The sequence below is a fragment of the Podarcis cretensis genome, assembly GCF_951804945.1.
Source record: "Podarcis cretensis genome assembly, chromosome: 10".
Taxonomy (NCBI): Eukaryota; Metazoa; Chordata; class Lepidosauria; order Squamata; family Lacertidae; genus Podarcis; species Podarcis cretensis.
In genome coordinates this window covers 19,501,068-19,520,046 of record NC_137179.1, presented here as the reverse complement: position 1 = coordinate 19,520,046, position 18,979 = coordinate 19,501,068, and the positions used below count along the sequence as shown (strand labels likewise).

At 45.1% G+C, this 18,979-nt stretch overlaps 1 protein-coding gene across 3 annotated transcripts in view; it reads left to right on the top strand.

Moving 5' to 3' along the window:
• Nucleotides 1-3,410: 3,410 nt before the first annotated feature.
• The window catches only part of B4GALNT3 (beta-1,4-N-acetyl-galactosaminyltransferase 3), a 69,934-nt gene continuing 54,365 nt past the window's right edge, over nt 3,411-18,979 (top strand). For 2 of the 3 annotated variants that reach the window (XM_079993340.1, XM_079993338.1), the window contains exon 1: nt 3,411-4,448. In XM_079993340.1, the coding sequence (XP_079849466.1) occupies nt 4,301-4,448 (148 nt within the window). In that variant the 5' untranslated portion in view covers nt 3,411-4,300. The remainder of the gene's footprint in view (nt 4,449-18,979) is intronic. The other variant, XM_079993339.1, reaches the window with a different exon arrangement.

The window sequence follows — 18,979 nt, the reverse complement described above, 5'->3', positions numbered from 1 at the left end:
CCATAATGCCCTGCTGGCCAATGTCCCATTTGTTTAAACTCCTGGATGGTTTTCTTATTGGGCCACAATGAAAGGAACTTCCTATCAGCCCCCAAATCAGCATAACATTCGCCACTTTTGAAAACCCAGATGTATCTCCAGATGTTGCAAGAGCACACTTGGATACACAAACCAATCCCACTGCCTGTTTTAACACATCAAAGCTTCTGCTGGCTAGGACAGTAGGTAGGGAAGAACTGCAATGCATTCTCTGTTACTTTATGCCAGGAAGATGGTACAAAACCACTGCTGCAGTAACTTCTCCACATCCACATTCAGCTTCTGGAGTTATCTTCATGTTATGAAGTTGGAGTATCTTCAAATAGTACTTTTCCCTACTCTGTGCTCTATGGGGAAAGGGTGAGTGAACTTCTTCCGGAAGGAGCCCAGTACAACAACTTTTTTTAAAAAAAATATTTTATTATTAAGAAAATTAAACAGCTTCCATAAGGTTAAAGGTAAAGGACCCCTGAACGATTAAGTTCAGTCAAAGGTGACTATGGGGTGCAGCACTCATTTCGCTTTCAGGCCAAGGGAGCTGGCGTTTGTCCGCAGACAGCTTTCCGGCTCATGTGGCCAGCATGACTAAACCGCTTTTGGCACGATGGAACACCGTGATGGAAGCCAGAGCACACGGAAACACCGTTTACCTTCCTGCCGCAAGATTTCCTATTTATCTACTTGCACTAGTGTGCTTTCAAACTGCTAGGTTGACAGGACCTGGGGACAGAGCAACGGGAGCTCACCCCGTCGTGCGGATTCGAACTGCTGACCTTCTGATCGGCACACCCAGGAGGCTCAGTGGTTTAGACCACAACGCCACCCGCATCCTGCTACAAATTCCATAAAGCTGAGGCTGAAGGGGTTGTGCAGTACGTTAAAAAAGCCCTGCTGGATCAGACCAAAGTTCCATCTATTCCAATATCCTGTTCTTACTGTGGGCAACCAGATGACTATGAGAAGCCTTCAACCAGGACCCGAGTGCAAGAGCAATTTGCCCCACTTGCAGTTCCCAGCGACTGGTACTCAGAGGTAACTTGCCTCTGATGCAACCATAGATGTTTTGACACAGAAGAAGGGGAAACAATGGGCAAGGAAGTTTATCCCTCTGGAGAAGGAGCAACGTGGGACTACAGGACCTTCCTCCAATGGCTGCACTGAGACCGCATCACTCACAGCAGGCTGCCCTCTAGTTTCCTCACTAGCACAGCCACAACAGAGAGCCAGTATGGAGTAGTGGTTAGAACGTCAGACTAAGACCTGAGAGACCAGGGTTCAAATCCCCACTTGGCCATAAAGCTTACTGGGTGATAATGGGCCAGTCACCGTCTCTCAACCTAAGCAACCTCATACAGTTTTTGTGAGGATATGGCCATGTATACCATTTTGAGCAACTTGGAATAAATAAATAAACCTGGAACAGATGTAAAGTGGGATAATCGGCCGTTCAAGGAATAAAGCAGAATATATATCTAAATGAAATAAATAAATACAGCACCACGCTATTCACTTCCTTAGGTGTGGGCACCACTTTGCTCCTGTGATTTTAGCATCTCAGTTCGAAACACAACCTGCTTTTAGAATACTTGAAGCACATGGCAAATGCAGCTCCTCATTTTGATAGCTGCCACTCCCGTTCTTTGAGACCAGCTTTTATTAATGTTTCACGATGCCTGTTCCTAAAGCAGGGCTTTGCAGCCTTTGATTTTCTGTCCCACAATCAAGTTTTAGTTCATGATACTCACAAAGCCAGGGAAGAAGCACTGGGAACAAGGGTGAGAGCACCTCCTGTTCACCAAGAGTCTGTTGTAGAGGGCAATGCATTCCTTGGAGGCCAGATCTGCTGCCCCTGTGCATCCTACCACCCAGGGCAGTTGCCTCACCCCTGCCTGAGTACAAAGTCCCTACATTCAAAGTCGCCACGTAAGGAGCTCATGAGACAGTATGCCATGTCTTGGGAGGGAAGAAGTGAGCCTGAGACTGGCCCGTCCTCAGTTTATATCCTGCTACTGCTGTGTGATCTGGGACGTCAGATCGCTAGTGGGTTTTTCCAGAGCTGTGTGGACAAGGCTTAACTTACAGCTTGTTGCCAAGTAACATGTCCAGGATGAATGGGTTTAGGAGCCAGCATGTCCCCTCCTGCCTGTTCCAACCCCACCACTCCCCTAGAATGCCCACTTGGGGAAATTTACACTGGCATAAGATCTGCCAGTCCCAATGAGCAAAGCTGAGCCCTGGCTCAGCTGGGATGGGGTAGTCACACTGGTATATCCCAGCTAAGCCAGGATTTTGCCACCTGAGTCAAAGTTCCACCACATCCTAAGTCTTTCAGCCTAATGGTTCTGAGCTCAAGATTGCAGCCATTATCTCTGATCTTAGAAATACTTCACCAATTCGCTGCAGCATTTGTTTTAATTTGCCCCAATTTGTTTGCCTTGCTAATTTATACATTTTTTTTGGGGGGGGGAGGCTATATAAACAATTAAGTATATAACTGGGCTAATTACTACTACACTGTGGATGTGTCCATTGTTTGTGCATTTTCAAACATGCAACTCTGTGTTTGCTGTAATGAGAACAGCCAAACCTCTATTCCTGCAAGCAGACTTGGGTGCCTTGAAACCATACAGGTAGGCAGCATCCATGTCAACAAGCCAAGCTTATTAAAGACAATCAAATGATTGCATTTTAGTGTATTTCTTGGAATTCAGGGATATGAGGTTAACCTGGCTGCATCATGTCACCTCATTGACAGAACCCACATGATTTACATAGGAGACGTCACCAAATCTACCACCAAATCACATTGAATCCATGAACTGAGCCATGAACATCATGAAGCCAGTGCCACCAGGAGCAGGTCTGTGGACCTGAAGCACGGGTCCTCTGGATTTTTACTAGGGAGATCCACAAAATCTCTAATCACATCAGTAGCCACAGACTGCTTCACAAAAACCCCAGATCCGGTGATAAATGGCACCACAGGGCAAAGAGACATGAATCCAGAGCAGAGATCCCTGTGAACCTGTTTGTTTTATGTATCTTCTCCCCTCCAAATGAAACCCATAAAACCAAGGATTTGACTAAGGCTTCGTGGGGATTCCTATGAAAATTCAGTGGATCCTCAAGGAATCGTTTCCTGGATCCGAAGGACAGAATCTGTGCTTTCTATGTCTCAGGTCATGGGCACAAATGAGATGGGATGACTGCTGTTCTTGGATGACCACATATTAAAAAACCATGAGGATCCATGAGTCAACTAATTTTTGTGTCATGCACCAAAAGCCATAAGATGCTTGATTTTTACAGCTCAGCCTGTGGAGACTGTTGTGACCTGTGATTTGGTGGTGGGGACAGTATCCCCTGTTTTGTTTTGTTTTGATCACGTGCATTCAAGAAGTTGACTTGTAGACGACTAAATCCTCCTTAGAGCAGACTTACTGAAATCAGTGGTTGTGGCCAACTTTTAGGTCCAATGATATCCATGAGTCAACCCCGAGTAGGACGTAGTTGGTTGGGTACAACCAGACCGTGTTTGGGTTTGGTTCGATTTACTGCTTTCAAGGTATGGCGCGTTCTCAGGCAGAGATTGGCACGTTCCCCTCAGCCGGTGGGTTGGGTCGGCTGGGGCGGACAGGTGCAGGAAGGGAAAGAAGAGCCTCTGTAACCAGAGGAGGAGACGCGCGGGCTGCCCTCGGAGATCCCTCCTCCCTGGAGAGACAGCGGGTGTGGGTGTTGCGTTTGCGGGGAAAGAGAGAGAGTGAATGAAAAGGGAGACAGACGACAAGCGGGCTGAGTGCCTGGAAAGGAAGGCGGGAGAGGAGGGTGGGACGTGGGGACTGAGGAGGTGACTGTGGGGAGACAGAGCGCGCGGGAAGGGCCTGGACCGGCCACCCGAAGGAGAAGCGCGAAGGAAGGCGCTTAGGCAGAAGAAGGTGGCTCCTGGGCTGAGGGAAGGCGGCGCGTCACAGGGCGAAGAGGCTGCCGCGGCGCCGCCGGGGACCTTACCGTCCGGGCAGCAGAGGGAGCAGGACCAGCCCCGTAGTAGTCCGTTCCCCCCGCCGCAACCGGACCTAGCGAGGGAGGGGCGAAAACCGCAGCAGAAGTTGAATTTGGGCGGCCCCGCGGCGGTGTGAGGCGAGGCCACCCCGGCGACGCTGTTCCCGCCCGGCCGCGGGGAGGCGGCGGAACGAGAAGCGGCGGCGGCGGCGGCGGCGGGAGCAGCAGCATGGTCTTCCCCGGCGGCTTCGCCTGAGGCGGGATGAGGAGCCGCCCGTCGCAGCTGGGCAAGGTGCTGAGGAGGAGGTTCCGCCTCGTGCTGGTCTTCGGGGTGCTGGCCGTGGCGCTGTGCGCAGCCTACCTGGAGCTGGTGGTCTTGGCCGACGGCGGGGGACACCCCTTGAACCGCAGTGAGTGGAAAGGGGGTCGTTGGGGCTTAGGATTCCCACGCGAAGACTTCAGCCGAGTTTAAAGATCTTAGAAAACAGGCGGGCGTAACCGAGGCGAGAGTGTCTCTGAGCGTGTGCAGAGAGCCTTACCCCGCTCCTCGGGCCCAGGGGTTCCACTGGGGATTAGGGAGAAGGGAACGCGGCTTCCCAAGCAGATTCGGACTCAGGTGCCTCCTCCCCCCACAGTGCCTCACAGTGTCTGGTCTGATGGGGGCGCAGAGGGAGACAGGTGAGTGTCGGGGAGCAAGGCAGACCGCGCAGCTTCTGCCGACCTCACAATGCTGCTCACTCTGAGGCAGATATCCTGCACGTGCCAGAGCTGCTGTTAGTGAGTTGGTTAAGGGCGGAGAAGTTTCCTGATCTAGAACCTAAAGGCCTAGATTCATAGGATGAGAGGGTCAGGAGGGAAGCACACCTCAGTTGTGATCCCAGGCAGAAATGGCTGGCTACCTGGAGTGCTCATTCCAGAGATGGAGTCCTCTACGCTCCCTGACTCAATGGAAAGGAAGCCCATCCTACTGCTCTTCTAGCCGGAGAGAAAAACCATAAGCAGGGGCGTTCTTAAGGGTTGGCCGCATGGCGCCTTTTCACCCATGCGCTCCCTGGGCTACTCTTCCACTTCTTTGGGCCTTGGAGGAAGCCACTGGTGGGGTGTGAAAGGCAACAAAAAGCAAACTTTTTGAGTTTATGGTCCATGATCTGGGGACTGGGGGTGTCGCAAGGGATGGGAGGGCACCATCCAGGTCCTTGCCAAGGGAGCCAAGACATGCCTCTGACCATAAGGAACAGCCGTAGGGGAAGGTCCATGGTCAGTGTTAGAGTATCTACAGTACTTTCATAGAATCATAGAGTTGGAAGGGATCCTGAGGATCATCTAGTCCAACCCCCTGCAATGCAGGAATATGCAGCTGTCCCATACTGGGATCGAACCTGCAACCTTGGCATTATCAGTGCCACACACTAACCAACTGAGCTATCCATGCTCAGGCTTTGGATGCAGAAGGTCCCAGGTCCATTCCTCCAACAGGGCTGGGACTGTCCTCTGCCTGCAACCCTGGAGAGCTGCTGCCAGCCAGTGTGGACAGTACTGAGCTCGATGGACCACTGATCTGACTCAGTCTAAGGGTTAGGGTTAAGCTTTGGACGTCTTAACCAAGCCACTATCTCTCGACCTCTGCCCTCAGTATCTGTAATAGTGTGTTAATAGTACAGACCAGTCCTATAGAGTTCTTGTAAGGGTTGAGGCAAAGGCTGTGTTCACATTACTGGCTAAAAATGCAGCTAAGTTCCTTTCCTCAGTTTTGACCCAGCTTGTTATTTTTCTAAGAAATGACAGCATTGGTAGCAGGATAGATATGGATTGTGACTAATGCCGTGTGCACACCGCTTCCCAAACAAGCAGTGGATGCAGAGTAAATAGGAGTGTGTACACAGCCAATGTATGTAAAATATTGAGCTCAGTAAGTATGTAAATACTGGCATTATTATATGTGTTGGAACATTGCCTTTAGTCCCTGGACTAACCCATTTGGACAGGACTTGCAAAATTAAGGCTGAAAACCCTATGCCCACTTATCTGGGAGTAAACCCATTTGAATTCAGCAGGATTCCTGAGTAGAACATGTGTAGGATTGCGCTGTAAATTTAAAGATATCCTTGGGGTTAAAATGCACCTTTGGTGAATCTTTCTGCAAAGAAGCTGCCTAGAAATCATGGCCAGAGAGCATGCAGTTAAAGACGCATTGAAGACACGGAGAACTGTAGCCAAAAAACGTTTTGCCCAAGGTTGGAGTTGTCTTCTTGGGAGCCAAATGTGCCTTTGGCTAAGGCTAAGGCTTCCTCCAGAAAGGGGCTGTAATTAAAACCTGCCAACTGAAGACAAGAGATTAATCCTTTCTCATCAGGCAGTGTGAAATTAGTAGGTCCGGAAGAGGCACGTGTTGACAGTTTAGCCATAGGATATAGCAGAGCATGCAGGGGATGGTGATTACGATTTCAAACTTCGCACCACTCAGGACAACTAGAAAGATTTACTTACAGCTGGAATTGAAATGGGAGCATCCTATCTCCAAAGTAGGGGGAAATAGATCGTAATTTGCACCTATCTCTTTTTCTTACGTGCGCATCCAGAAATGTGGGTGTACTCAAATCTGACAGAATATAGTTGATTGATTCATGTTTGGTTATTTCATTTCTATGCCGCTTAATATATTAACAGTATGAGAGTTGCACAGAAAACCGAAGCAGCAACAGAGAGCTTAGAGGCAAAGTATTGCAAAAATACAGTTACATATAAAAATGTTACATTAATACAAAGTTACTAATATATATGTATGTGTGTGTTTTAAAAGTTGTTTCATCCTTTCACACAGCCGCCCCTTTTCATGCATTGCAATCCTTTTAAAAATAGCAAAGCTAGTATCGTAAAACACTAGGGAGTAAGCCCATTGGACACAGTGGGACTTATTTCTGGGCAACTAATTATGTGTAGGATTGTTCTGCACAGCTGAACTCGGACAAATTTCCTTTCTCCGTTGAAACAAGGTTGTCTGAAGGCCATAAAGAGGGCACCATAAATTTGATAGATTCTGCTGCCTCTGGTGCACTTCAGACTATCTCCCAAAACCAGCTTGCTAGAAATCTGGTTATAATGTAAATTCATCATGCTTTAGACTTAGTCAGATGGATCCTAATGACAGTTTTCCTGGGTTTTTTCAATCTTCATCATGAAGAGGAAGAAAAAATGGTGGTGGCTTAATCGGAGCTTGTCCATACTGTTATTTAATGTGGGCCTTCCTGTATTGCCATTGCCGTATTTTTCTGTCTATAAGATGCCCCCATGTATAAGACACTCCCTATTTTTGGGGACTCCAATTTAAGAAAATGGGGGAGATACTATCCGTGTATAAGACGAGCCCAGATTTTGAACATTATTTTAGAGTAAAAAAAACATAGTCTTATACACGGGAAAGTATGGTAATTCTCTGTTGGATGTTATCCTCCAAATCACTGCATTCTCACACTTTCCCTTCCTTCAGTCTGGATTTTCTCATACCAGGGATACTCTGGAAAGGAGAGGGTGAGACCATCTGGATTGAGGGAGGGGAAAATGTGGGAAGGCAGAGATTTGGAAAAGAACATTGTATGGACAGTGGAGAATTAATGGAGGTACAGGAAGCTTTTTGTCCACATTAAACAACAATATGGATGAGAGCTCAGTGATCCTGAGTTGAAACCTCAAATACTGAATTGCTCTAACGAATGGTTCACAATGTATTTATATCGTCGGACAACTCCACATTGCAAAAGTGGGTTGACTGAATGTGGATTAACATGTGGATTGATCACAAACTGTTTCATAAACCAGTAATTCAAATCATGAACCATGTACCTTTCATTCGGTGTTGCTGGATAAAGTCCTCTTACAATGGGGGGAAACTGGTGGACACTTTTGCATCTTGCACTTGTCCACCAGTTAAAACAAGAGTCAGTGTGGTGTAGTGGTTAAGAGTGGTGGACTCGTAATCTGGTGAACCAAGTTCTCATCCTGACGCAACCTGAGGAAGGGAAAGGACATTGTGAGTCGCTTTGAGACTCCTTAGGGTTGCGATCAAGCAGGATATCAAATCCATGAGTTTGTACTATTGGTTGTGGCATAAGAAGAGTGTGTGCTGTATTTATTTACATATTCACATTGCGTGGCAGCAGATAACCTTGTTGCATTTACATCAAAGGTTAGCAGCGAACTGTAGCTCAGTAGCAAGTGAGAAACATGTTACCAATTATCTACCGTAATCCAAAACAGAAGGTGAAGGAGATTGAGGTTCTCCAAACATTTGAATACTGCACTACATCCAGACTTCATCCAGACTGTGTGTATGCAATAATGAAGATTGATTGTGTCTTGGTGAGAATGGGATTGAGGATTACTATTTCAGGCTCTATTAGGGTTATATAAGGGCAAACCATGATGGCTTAAAGAAAATCACAACCAAAATATATTTTGGGAAATGTACACTTTTAAATTGTATGTTGTCCTCTAGGTACCTGACAAAAACTAGAGGAAAATTAACTTCTGTGTTTAGTTTATGATTGAGAGGGGAGTTTTTTAGTGGCTTGTGGAGGTAAACTTTGAGACTGCCAGTGCTACCCTACTACCAATAAAAAAATCTATTTTGAGTTGTAGTAATGAAAAATAAATACATTTTTTTTCATTTTGCCTTCCTAACTCAGTAAAATTTCCACCTTCTACAGGTACAGGCATGCTCTATGTTTGTTTTCTGTTAAAAAGAGCTGGTCTCAGGCTGAAGGAGACAGAGGATGTTAGGAGTGGAGTTCTTCCAGCGTTTTATTCATTCTCCTTTATTTTTGTTAAATCTTTCTTCATAGTGTCCCAGGTGGAAAACCTAGTGACAACACATAATTGGGTACCAGCCAGCATTTATAGCATTGCCTTTGCTGATGCAATAGCCTCCTTCTGCATTTGTTGTTCTGCATCCCAAAGGTAGATTTTTCTCCAGTAATTTTCCAGAGCTGGAAGTCAGTCTATAGATCATTATTTCCATCTCTGTTTGCAACAGAACACTCACTGTTTAACTTTCTCTGGAACGTACTTGTGGCACATGGGATGCGTGGGATCCCAGCAGGCTCCCCCCCCCCCCAAGCTTGGTGCTAGCATTCACAGCATTACTCTGGATTTATTACTCCTGTTAATGGAGGAATCCGAGGGCTCCCTTGGGCAAAAAACAAAGACACCAACCAGGACAATTTGGAGCAAAACAGTAGTCTGTAGGCTTGGCCTTTATTGGAAACTGTCGCGACAGGACTCCCACTCACAACAAGATGAAGCAAAATGGAAGCCCAGAACAAAAGAAGACCCCAACTTTTATTAGTTACTAATCCCCCAAACTACACCCCTAAGACTACATCACAACTACATCACAAAAAGGAGGGGTTGAGGGAGCAGTTGTGGAGGTAACCTGAGTATCTTGTCACCTGGCTAGTTCCTCCTTTTCCCCCTCCCCATGAGTACTTTCCAGGTGACAAAGGGGAGTTTGCAATTTCCTGCCCCCAGAGGGAAGAGCTGATCATTGTCCTTTGTTACAGTCCGTGCTGAATCCACTCCTACATGCAAGTTCTTTGTGACCTTGATGGTCTTCTGTCTAGGACCATCAGGGTTGGCATAGCCACTGGGCAGGGCTCCTGTGTATGTGCTGGTATGCTCAAGGGATTATGGCTGCCCTGTATCAAACCTTCCCCATTTTGTAGTCCTTCCTTCATGGAGTAAAATAAAAGTGGAACGGTGCAGATCTGATGTATGGTTGATTTTCTATGAATTTATAACAGAAGCATAGTGTATGTAGTGTGTGTGTGTGTCAAGTTTGTACAAACTGAATGATTTGGGGGGCGGGGTTTCCTGCGACACTCTGGATTATATTCTACTATGGCATTCCTACTTCCACTCACACAAACACCAAAAGACTGAAATATTTGCTTCTACAGTGGTACCTCGCAAGACGAATGCCTCGAAAGACGCAAAACTCGCAAAACGAAAGAGTTTTTCGTTTTTTGAGTTGCTTCGCAAAACGGATTTCCCTATGGGCTTGCTTCACAAGACGAAAACGTCTTGCAAGTTTGTTTCCTTTGTCTTGCAAGTTTGTTCCTTTTTCTTAAAACCGTGCATACACTTCGAGGAGCAACTCATAGCACGCGGTGTGGTAGCCTTTTTTGAGGTTTTTGAAGACTTTGGTGATTTTTGAAGCTTTTCCAAAGTCCGTGCTTCGCAAGACAAAAAAATCGCAAGACAAAAAAGCTCGCGGAACGAATTAATTTCGTCTTGCGAGGCACCACTGTAATGGCTTTTGTAAATGTCCTGCAGCATCTGCAATGGGGTCAACTCAGCACTGCTTCACATTTAACATTATGGAATAAGGGGAAGGATCCCATTATGAACTGATAAACTGTTTCATAGGTCCATGATTATCAGAAACAAAATTCCATTCTTCCACCTGGCTACCAAATATGCCAGACCTCTAGCAAACACAGACGGCCCAAGGGAGAGGTGAAGTTGTGACTCATATACACAAGACCAGTATCCAGCCAGTATCCATCTTTTAAAACTGGGTTTGCCACTAGGAAATACTGGCAAGGGAGCAGGCATCTGTTTCCCAGTGAGAAAAGATGGGTCTCCCTGCCAGGTTTGGGGAGCATGAGAACTGCCTACAGCCCAGGTGCAAGAGGGCATGTAAAGCCTGCTGAATCAATTGCGATCGAAAGGCTGGGATTTTTTTTAAAAAAGAGCTGTGTTTATATGCCAAATTCCCTATTTGATTTTTCAGTTTAAGATTGCTATCTCAAATATCTTTCTTCAGATCTATTTGCTTGTGAGAACTTGTCTTAATGAGTCTTGTAGCTACACCTTCCTCCTATGCTTGGTCCTGGATGACTCAGCACTTCTGCTGGAGAAGGTTGGACTGTTTGTATACATAGGGAAAAGTTCAAACTCTTAATGCAAGTGTAAGAAGCCTGAAAAAATTGCTACCTCCACCCATTAAACACATCAGATACTGCCGTCTGAAGAGTATTTTGAGGAGCCTGAAATGAATTTGATCAAAAACAAGAAGCTCTTCTCATATGTTATATTACAGTTATATTTGCATTTAAAAAGCACACCTGCATTGAGCAAAAATGTATGTCTCCCTGACAAATCTGAGGGATTTCATCTGCACGACTGTCAGTGCACAGAATGATTTGCAATAATCACTTGGCTTGTACTCAATCCTGTCAAACAGGTGATATTATTTGCATATTTCAGGAATGGGGATGGAGTGGGCAACCTGGCATTTGAACCTAGTAAGGCAGTAGTCACTAGATCCCCTGACTCATCCAAATACTCTAGTGCCTAATTTGGGCCTAATTGAAAAATGCCAAACATCTCTGTACAACTTTTGTCTTAATGATTGGAGACTTGGGGCCACTCCAAATTTCTTCATGGAAACTGAAGAACTGTTGTGTAATCTGCAATTAGATTGTCACATGTATTGGTTATGAGTTTAGGTACTTCACTACATGTTGATTAGCAGGAAAAATACAGCCCATCGCAGTTTTTCTGCAACCCCCCCCCCCAATAAAATTGGTGCATATGTTTTTGTCACACATGACAACCAATAGATATTGCCTGTTTGTCACACATGACAACCAATAGATATTGCCTGTTGTTGCCTATGCATAAGTGCTTTCCATTGTAGCCACTGTGTAGGGACATAATGGGACACACCATGGTTGCAAAGGTTCTAGCTTCAATGTTCTCTCCTGGCTTAAACATAAAGTCCCCCATACTGTCTAAGATTTATTTTAATCATTATTTACATCAGCATCGGTGTGAACATGGCGAAAGCAATCTAGGATTGTCTTCGTAGCCATCAAAACCAAGGAACAATGTTGGTTTACAAACCATGGTTAGGAGCAAGCGCTGATTAGCTTTAACCATGATTGTAATAGAGGGGAAGGGAAACATTTCGATGTGAAAGGGATATGGAAAGCCACATGCAAAATACGTGCCTTTCTGTGCTTTAGGTTCCTTCTGTGCAGATTAACATCCTAGGAAACAATCAGAGAGTTGTGCGCCCATCCAAAGAGCCTCCGGGGTAAACTGTGTTGTCAGCAAAATGACAGAAAAGAAAAGGGCCCCTGTCCAAACCTGCTCTCTTCCATCTTTCCACATCTTGTTTCCCTGCATTTTTTAAAAGGTACAGTATATGCTATATTTCTCTCTGGCCTGTGACACTCTATGAGTATTGCCAAACTTAAGCATAGTGGCAGCTCACCTACAATACAGTCACACCCAGTATGCAAGTCAGTCTGTGGACTCTGTTATGAAGAAAACAAGAGCGCATCAGAAAGAGTGCTAATGACTCTTCTAAAGGACCCCGGGGGCTTTCTCACCCTCGAAGCAGAGCTTAATCACTGCTAACACTAAATGTTTTTATGAACTTACTTGCTCGCGCTTCCAATACCCTAAGGTAAAATAGTTTACAGGTTTCACAAAGGCAGAGATAGCCTTTTCCTTTCCTTTCTAGGTCTTTGTCCTCATCTGTATCATCTCATATCCCCAGAGTATATTGTTATGAGTTTGGGGGGAGGCCGACCCCCCATAATCTCTACAGTCAGTAGTTAGAATTTGAGCAAACTCATAAATTCTGGCCAGTTCTTCACCCACTTCCCACAATCCTTTCAGTTGCAAAGAGACATTTCGCTCTTTGCAGTCTAAAGGTAAATACAGTTTAAGGCAGCGGTTCTCAAACTTTTTTTCTCCTGGACCACACTTTCAGAATAAAATTTTACTTGTGCCATACTGAATTTTTTATTGGTAAGAAACACATTGGAAAACAGAGAAAGAAACAACAACTAGCAATGCTTGATTTATAATGTAGAACACAATTACTTTATAATATGATCGTGGGACACCCAGAAAGTATAAAACAATGCAGCTACGTAAGAATGTGAATAAGCTCAGTTTGTTAGAGCATGGTGCTGATAAGGCTAAGGTTGCAGGTTTGATCCCTACATGGGACAGCTGCATGTTGCACTAGATGATCCGCAGGGTCCCTTCCAACAATTCTATTATTTCTATGATTCTCAAAATATAGTTCTAAATGAGTTAAACCCTGTTCCCTACACACACACACACACACACACACACACACGTTTCTGCTTGATGAGCCTGTGACAGCTATTTTACATTTTCATTGCTTAGCTTACATGCAGTGGCCCTGTGCAATCTCTCTTTTATTTTAGTGTGCCTGTTTTGCAAGGGTCCCCTTCCAAACACACAAAATCGTGGGTTGTTGTTTTTTCAATTTCAAGAAAATCCAACATGGACTAAAACTTTTGGCCTTTCACATCAGGGGTGGGGCGCCTTAAATGTGCTTCATTGAGTTGCACCCAGCAAATGTGCACAGAGCTGCACCCATCAGCCTTATAGTACAGGTTGAATTATGATAGAACCCTCCCAGTAGCTACTAGAAGTGAACAAAGTGGAAGTACAGCAGTTCATTCACACAGCCTTCTGTGGTAGCTCAGAGTGCAATAAATAAATAAATAAATCCCATTTGTGTAATATTTTACAGGTCATATTATTTCCATCCACTCAAAGACAGTTTTAGGGTAGTACAACCAGTGCTGTCGCACTGGGCACTGTCCTGCGAGGGGTGCCCCAAAATGCTGTAGAATGGACCACGAAATCCTCCTCCCCAATTTTTTTTCGTTGCACAGGGTGCCACTGGAATTTGAGAACCCAAAGCCTGTCACTGCTCCACTTGTGGCCCTTTAACAAAGTGTAAACCCCATGACTCAGGGGAATTTGATGAATTACGGTAGTGCTTGTATACTGCAGAGTTGACTGGGAACATCTCTGGAGAGCGATGATGTGTGTCAGGTTCACATTTATTTCCACAAGCAAGTTCAGGCAGGAGGATGGCATAGATTGGGTTCGTTTTTACTTACACTGACGCTTTAACTCTAAGACTGAAGGCATGTGCAGGGCAAGGGTTGTCTGGGCATGTGAATGGGTGGGGATTAAAAAAACAACAACACTGGTTGGTGTCCTCCCCCCCCCCTCTTACATCCTGGTATTTATCATGGCTTTGTTTCCCACACTCTTAAATAAACAGCAAAAGTACTTGCGGAGTTTTTATTTAATGATTTGCACAAGGTCTACCAAGACTCGGGGCGGGGTGGGCGGAATCAGAATTAATAGGATGAGGCTTTTAAAATTTTATTTGGCAAGCATTATGAATCAATGGCTCCAGGCAAAACTTGTCCTTGCTTTGTTCTCTCTGGAAAGTGAGAACAACCCAAAGGTTTTTTTTTATCAAGACTTACTTATTATATATTTTTATTTTTTTACATTTATATCCCACCTTTCCTCCAATGAGTTTGAGGAGGCTTCTATAGTTCTCCTCTTCCCCATTTTATCCTCACGCCAACCCTGTGAAATAAGTTAGGCTGAGGAGTGAGTGACTGGCCCTTTATCCAGGCATTTAACTCAGCATTGTAGAGTGGTGGCTAAACATAGCCATGTTCATGTAACTTGGTTTGAAGTGAAGCCCCTTCCAATACACCAGGCACCCCCAAACTTGGCCCTCCAGCTGTTTTGGGACTACAACTCCCATCATCCCTAGCTAAGAGGACCAGTGGTCAGGGATGACGGGAATTGTAGTCCCAAAACAGCTGGAGGGCCGAGTTTGGAGATTCCTGTAATACACCTTGAACACAGGATGTTGTGCCCACTGTGTGCACAGGTAAGACTAGCCCTTAAACCTCCTCATACCCTCCAACATTTCTCTGATGAAAATAGGGACATCTTAAGGAAAAGCGGCATCAATTCAGAAACTGGGGCAGCTTCACCCAGTCAGATGGGCGGGGTATAAATAAATTAGTAGTAGTAGTATTTCTGAAAATCCAGACTGTCCCTGACAAATAGGGACACTTGGAGGGTCTGATGCCTGAAACCCTCCTCACACATTATTTCAAATTGTGGGTAGATCATCTGGACCCCTCTTGTCTTTCTGCCTTATACAGTGGTACCTCGGGTTAAGTACTTAATTCGTTCTGGAGATCCGTTCTTAACCTGAAAGTGTTCTTAACCTGAAGCACCACTTTAGCTAATGGGGCCTCCTGCTGCCGCTGCGCCGCTGGAGCACGATTTCTGTTCTCATCCTGAAGCAAAGTTCTTAACTTGAGGTACTGTTTCTGGGTTAGTGGAGTCTGTAACGTGAAGCGTCTGTAACCTGAAGCGTCTGTAAGCCGAGGTACCACTGTACTGAGGTCTTAGTCTACACAAAGGAATGACCTCTTATGGTATGTAGTAAGCAGGGAACTGCCATGACATGAGGCCACCACATTGCTGAAACTAAGTGGGGCCAGGGCTGATCAGTGCCTGCAGAGGTGACTGCTCATCTACACTTTCTTAGGTTGCATGGCATGTATTAACATAAAGAGTAAATGAATGTTTGTTTGTTTTTACTATAAATATACTATAATAGGATTGCCTTTGGACTTCCATACCCAGTCCTGTGCTTTTTAACTGTAGACTAGAAGAGCCATGGTTGAAATCACTGACAGGAAGTGCCTCGAAGTCTTTGTCTAGTGGGCTTCATTCCAGATTTCACACAGGCCAGCTTGAAGGCTCGGATCCTGCCAGCCCATTGGAATACTGTCTGCTTTGGCACTCCCTTGGGACTCTGTTTGCTGCCCAGATGCAACACTGTGCCTGGGGGAATGGAACAGAGTAGTTCTGGACAGCCAGCTCCTGTTGAATGGTTACTTTAAATGTAAAGGTTCATCATTGTTCCACCTAATGTGTATGTCTTTAAGGGGCCAGAGCAAGGGCCAGAGCAAGATAACGAGACCCAGCTTTACAGCTGTGAAACATAGCAGGTGCTGCCGAGTTGCATTGATTAAGGTGTGTCAGCATTTGCATGTAGTATATAAGGAGCAGCACCTAGCTCTCCCATTACCCTGGGGGTTGGGTTGGTGGTTGGGTCTGGTTTGTTGTTAATGTATTTAGTGTATAAGGAGTTTTGTTTTTTTTTGTAATTAAAACCTTGCTTAAGTTATTTTTGAGTCCCTTTCTTTCTAATGCATGGTCACCCCAGCAAGCTCTCTGCAGCGCTACCATACTGCAAAAAGCCAACAGCTCCCATGTATGACAACATCTTGGAAGCTCTGCAAAATTCCACAAAGTGGCCTTGTTCCAGATTTTCTACCACAGCAGAGCTCCAATGTGATGCTCAGATGGATCAGTCCTTAAATAAATAATAGTCAAAGCAGGTGTGAATATGAATGAAACATGAAGAGACAGAGGTTAAAATTTATTAATGTCCATTGGGTGAAGCATCAGGCTGTGTGTGACAGAGAATTAAAAACAGTACGAGTAATTTTCTTGAAAAACATTGAGACCTTACATACGTTTGTAAGATTACTTACAGAATTGTAAGTTGGAGGCAGGAAAATGGCACCCCCATCTTCATCTTGCAAACTTGCGAAAGGATCTTCACATGATCTGCTTTTCAAGTTTTTATTTATTATTATTGATTGTCACAGTCCCAGGGGCCCAGACCCCTCGGTGGTCATCCAGCCATCTTTTGCTTTTTTCAGAAACAGACTGGCCTTCCTTCTCGATCTTACCAGAAGAGAGAAGACCTGCTCTTCAAAGGGAGGGAGGGGGTGAAAGAAATGAACCCACCTAGCACCCTTTGTTGTTGTTTAGTCATTTAGTCATGTCCGACTCTTCGTGACCCCATGAACCAGAGCATGCCAGGCACTCCTGTCTTCCACTGCCTCCCACAGTTTGGTCAAACTCATGCTGGTAGCTTCGAGAACACTGTCCAACCATCTCGTCCTCTGTTGTCCCCTTCTCCTTGTGCCCTCAATCTTTCCCAACATCAGGGTGTTTTCCAGGGAGTCTTTTCTTGGGAGCACCCAGCAGTTACAATAACCTCATTTCCTGCCTTCCTAGGAGGCTTACAAGCAATCATCCACAGTCTGGATCTTAGCAGCCCCTTTCCAGTTCCACATTTCCTCAGGTGCAGCTATCCTGGCTGGTTGGGCTCCTTTGATGAAGCAGCCCATTGACCTGCTTCTTTACCACACTGGTGATTAGGCACACAGCTGTATCTTCTGTTTCTGTTTCTTTTTAGGACAAATAAGGAGCTACAGCAGAACTGGATTAGTATGACTGCTGATAGCTTTTGAACTGAGTATGTGTCTGTTTTTTGAGGGCGGAGGCACCTTTATTACAGGGGATGGAAATAGGAATTGGATAGGCCAGTTCAGAGAAAGAAGATGCGACAGTAAAGATATTCCAGTCCTCTCCTTCTCCCTTTCCTTGGTAATCCTGCCAACTGGCCCATATAGATCTTTGTTTTAATATTTGTTTTGGATGTTTTGGATGTTGTTGTTAGAAGCTGCCTTGAGTTTTGTGGAGGCAGAATATAGATACCCGGTAATTGTTCTAAATACATGAAAAAATGAAAAAAAAGCTGTCATGTTCAATCAGCCCCTTAACTCTTGACACTTCACCTTGTTGCACGAAAGGCAGAGCAAGGAAATCCCATAATGACATGTAGTGCAGGCCAATCAGATATGACAACTTCTTGATGGAGTTGGATTGCCTGGGGCTTATCTGTACCCCCTGGGACTGCTAAGTCATCTTTCTGCAGGGTTGAATGAAGCCCATGTCACTTTTCAAAGTATAGTCATACCTTGGTTGTCGAACGCCCTGGAACTTGGACGTTTTGGCTCCCAAATGCCGCAAACCCGAAAGTGATCGTTCCGGTTTGGGAATGGTTTTTTTGAACCCGAACATCTGACAGGGCTTTTGCAGCTTCCAATGGGCTGCAGGAGCTTCCTGTAGCCAATCAGAAGCCTCACTTTGGTTTTCAAACATTTTGCAAGTCAAACAGACTTCCGAAACGGATTCTGTTCAACTTCCAAGATACGACTGTATTTAGGGGGAGGCGGTTATTGGTTTGTTTTGCTTTTGCTTTATTATGTATTTGGTATTTTCATTTGGTATTTTTATGTTGTGAACCATTATTTGGTACTCTTCAGATGAACAGCAGCAGACAAATTAAATGAATAAATTTTATAAACTTAATATTTGAGTATACTGACTGTGAAACTTGAATCAGAATATTTGTGCAGTGCAAAAAGTGTGACAAATCAAACATATATAGATAATAAACAGGTCAAGGAGTTAAAACTTCTTGTTGAAAGTACAGTATACTCAGTGCAAACCCAAGTTTGTTGCTGTGCAGTGCTTAAAATGGCCCCGAGACCTGCTACAGGCACAGAGAATGCAAGCTTGTTTCCTTACTTTGTGGTTGTGGAAGTAGGTTTATATTTAGCCGGGCAGTCTGTGGGCCTTGCGGGCGGCTCGAAGAAAGAAATAATCTCTCCCAATCATTACCTCACATTGCCTAGCTTCCCAGAGCATTTAAGCTGCCTGGGTGGAAAACTGGGTGATAAATTTAGATGAGATATTTCTTGCCAAGAGCCATGTATCTGACCTGGCCCGGCCTGGTAAGACAGAAAGGGAGAACGACATAAGATCTCCTCTCAGAGAGGAGCTCAAAGTTCTCCAAGTCTTCCATGTTTCCAAATGGAAAAAGAGAGTGCCTTTCTCAAGGACATTGAGAGTCCCATAGGAAAGCTCTTGGGAACAGATTACTGCAGTGGTAGCCTTGTGTTTATAGTGGAATGGCCAAGCTATATCTGTCTTGCATAGCATGGAGTAAATACCTTCTCCATGGAGCTCCCTAAGTATGCCAGCAGGCAGCTGATATGCTTATGTGTGGAATGCTATAGGGCTTTCCTGAAAGAAACCTGACACAGATATAAAGGCCTGCAGTGGCTGTCCTGAACTTCCAAATATTTGGGAGAGGGAAAATGAAATGTAAGGAATCCCAGAGAGCAAAGTACCTGGATTC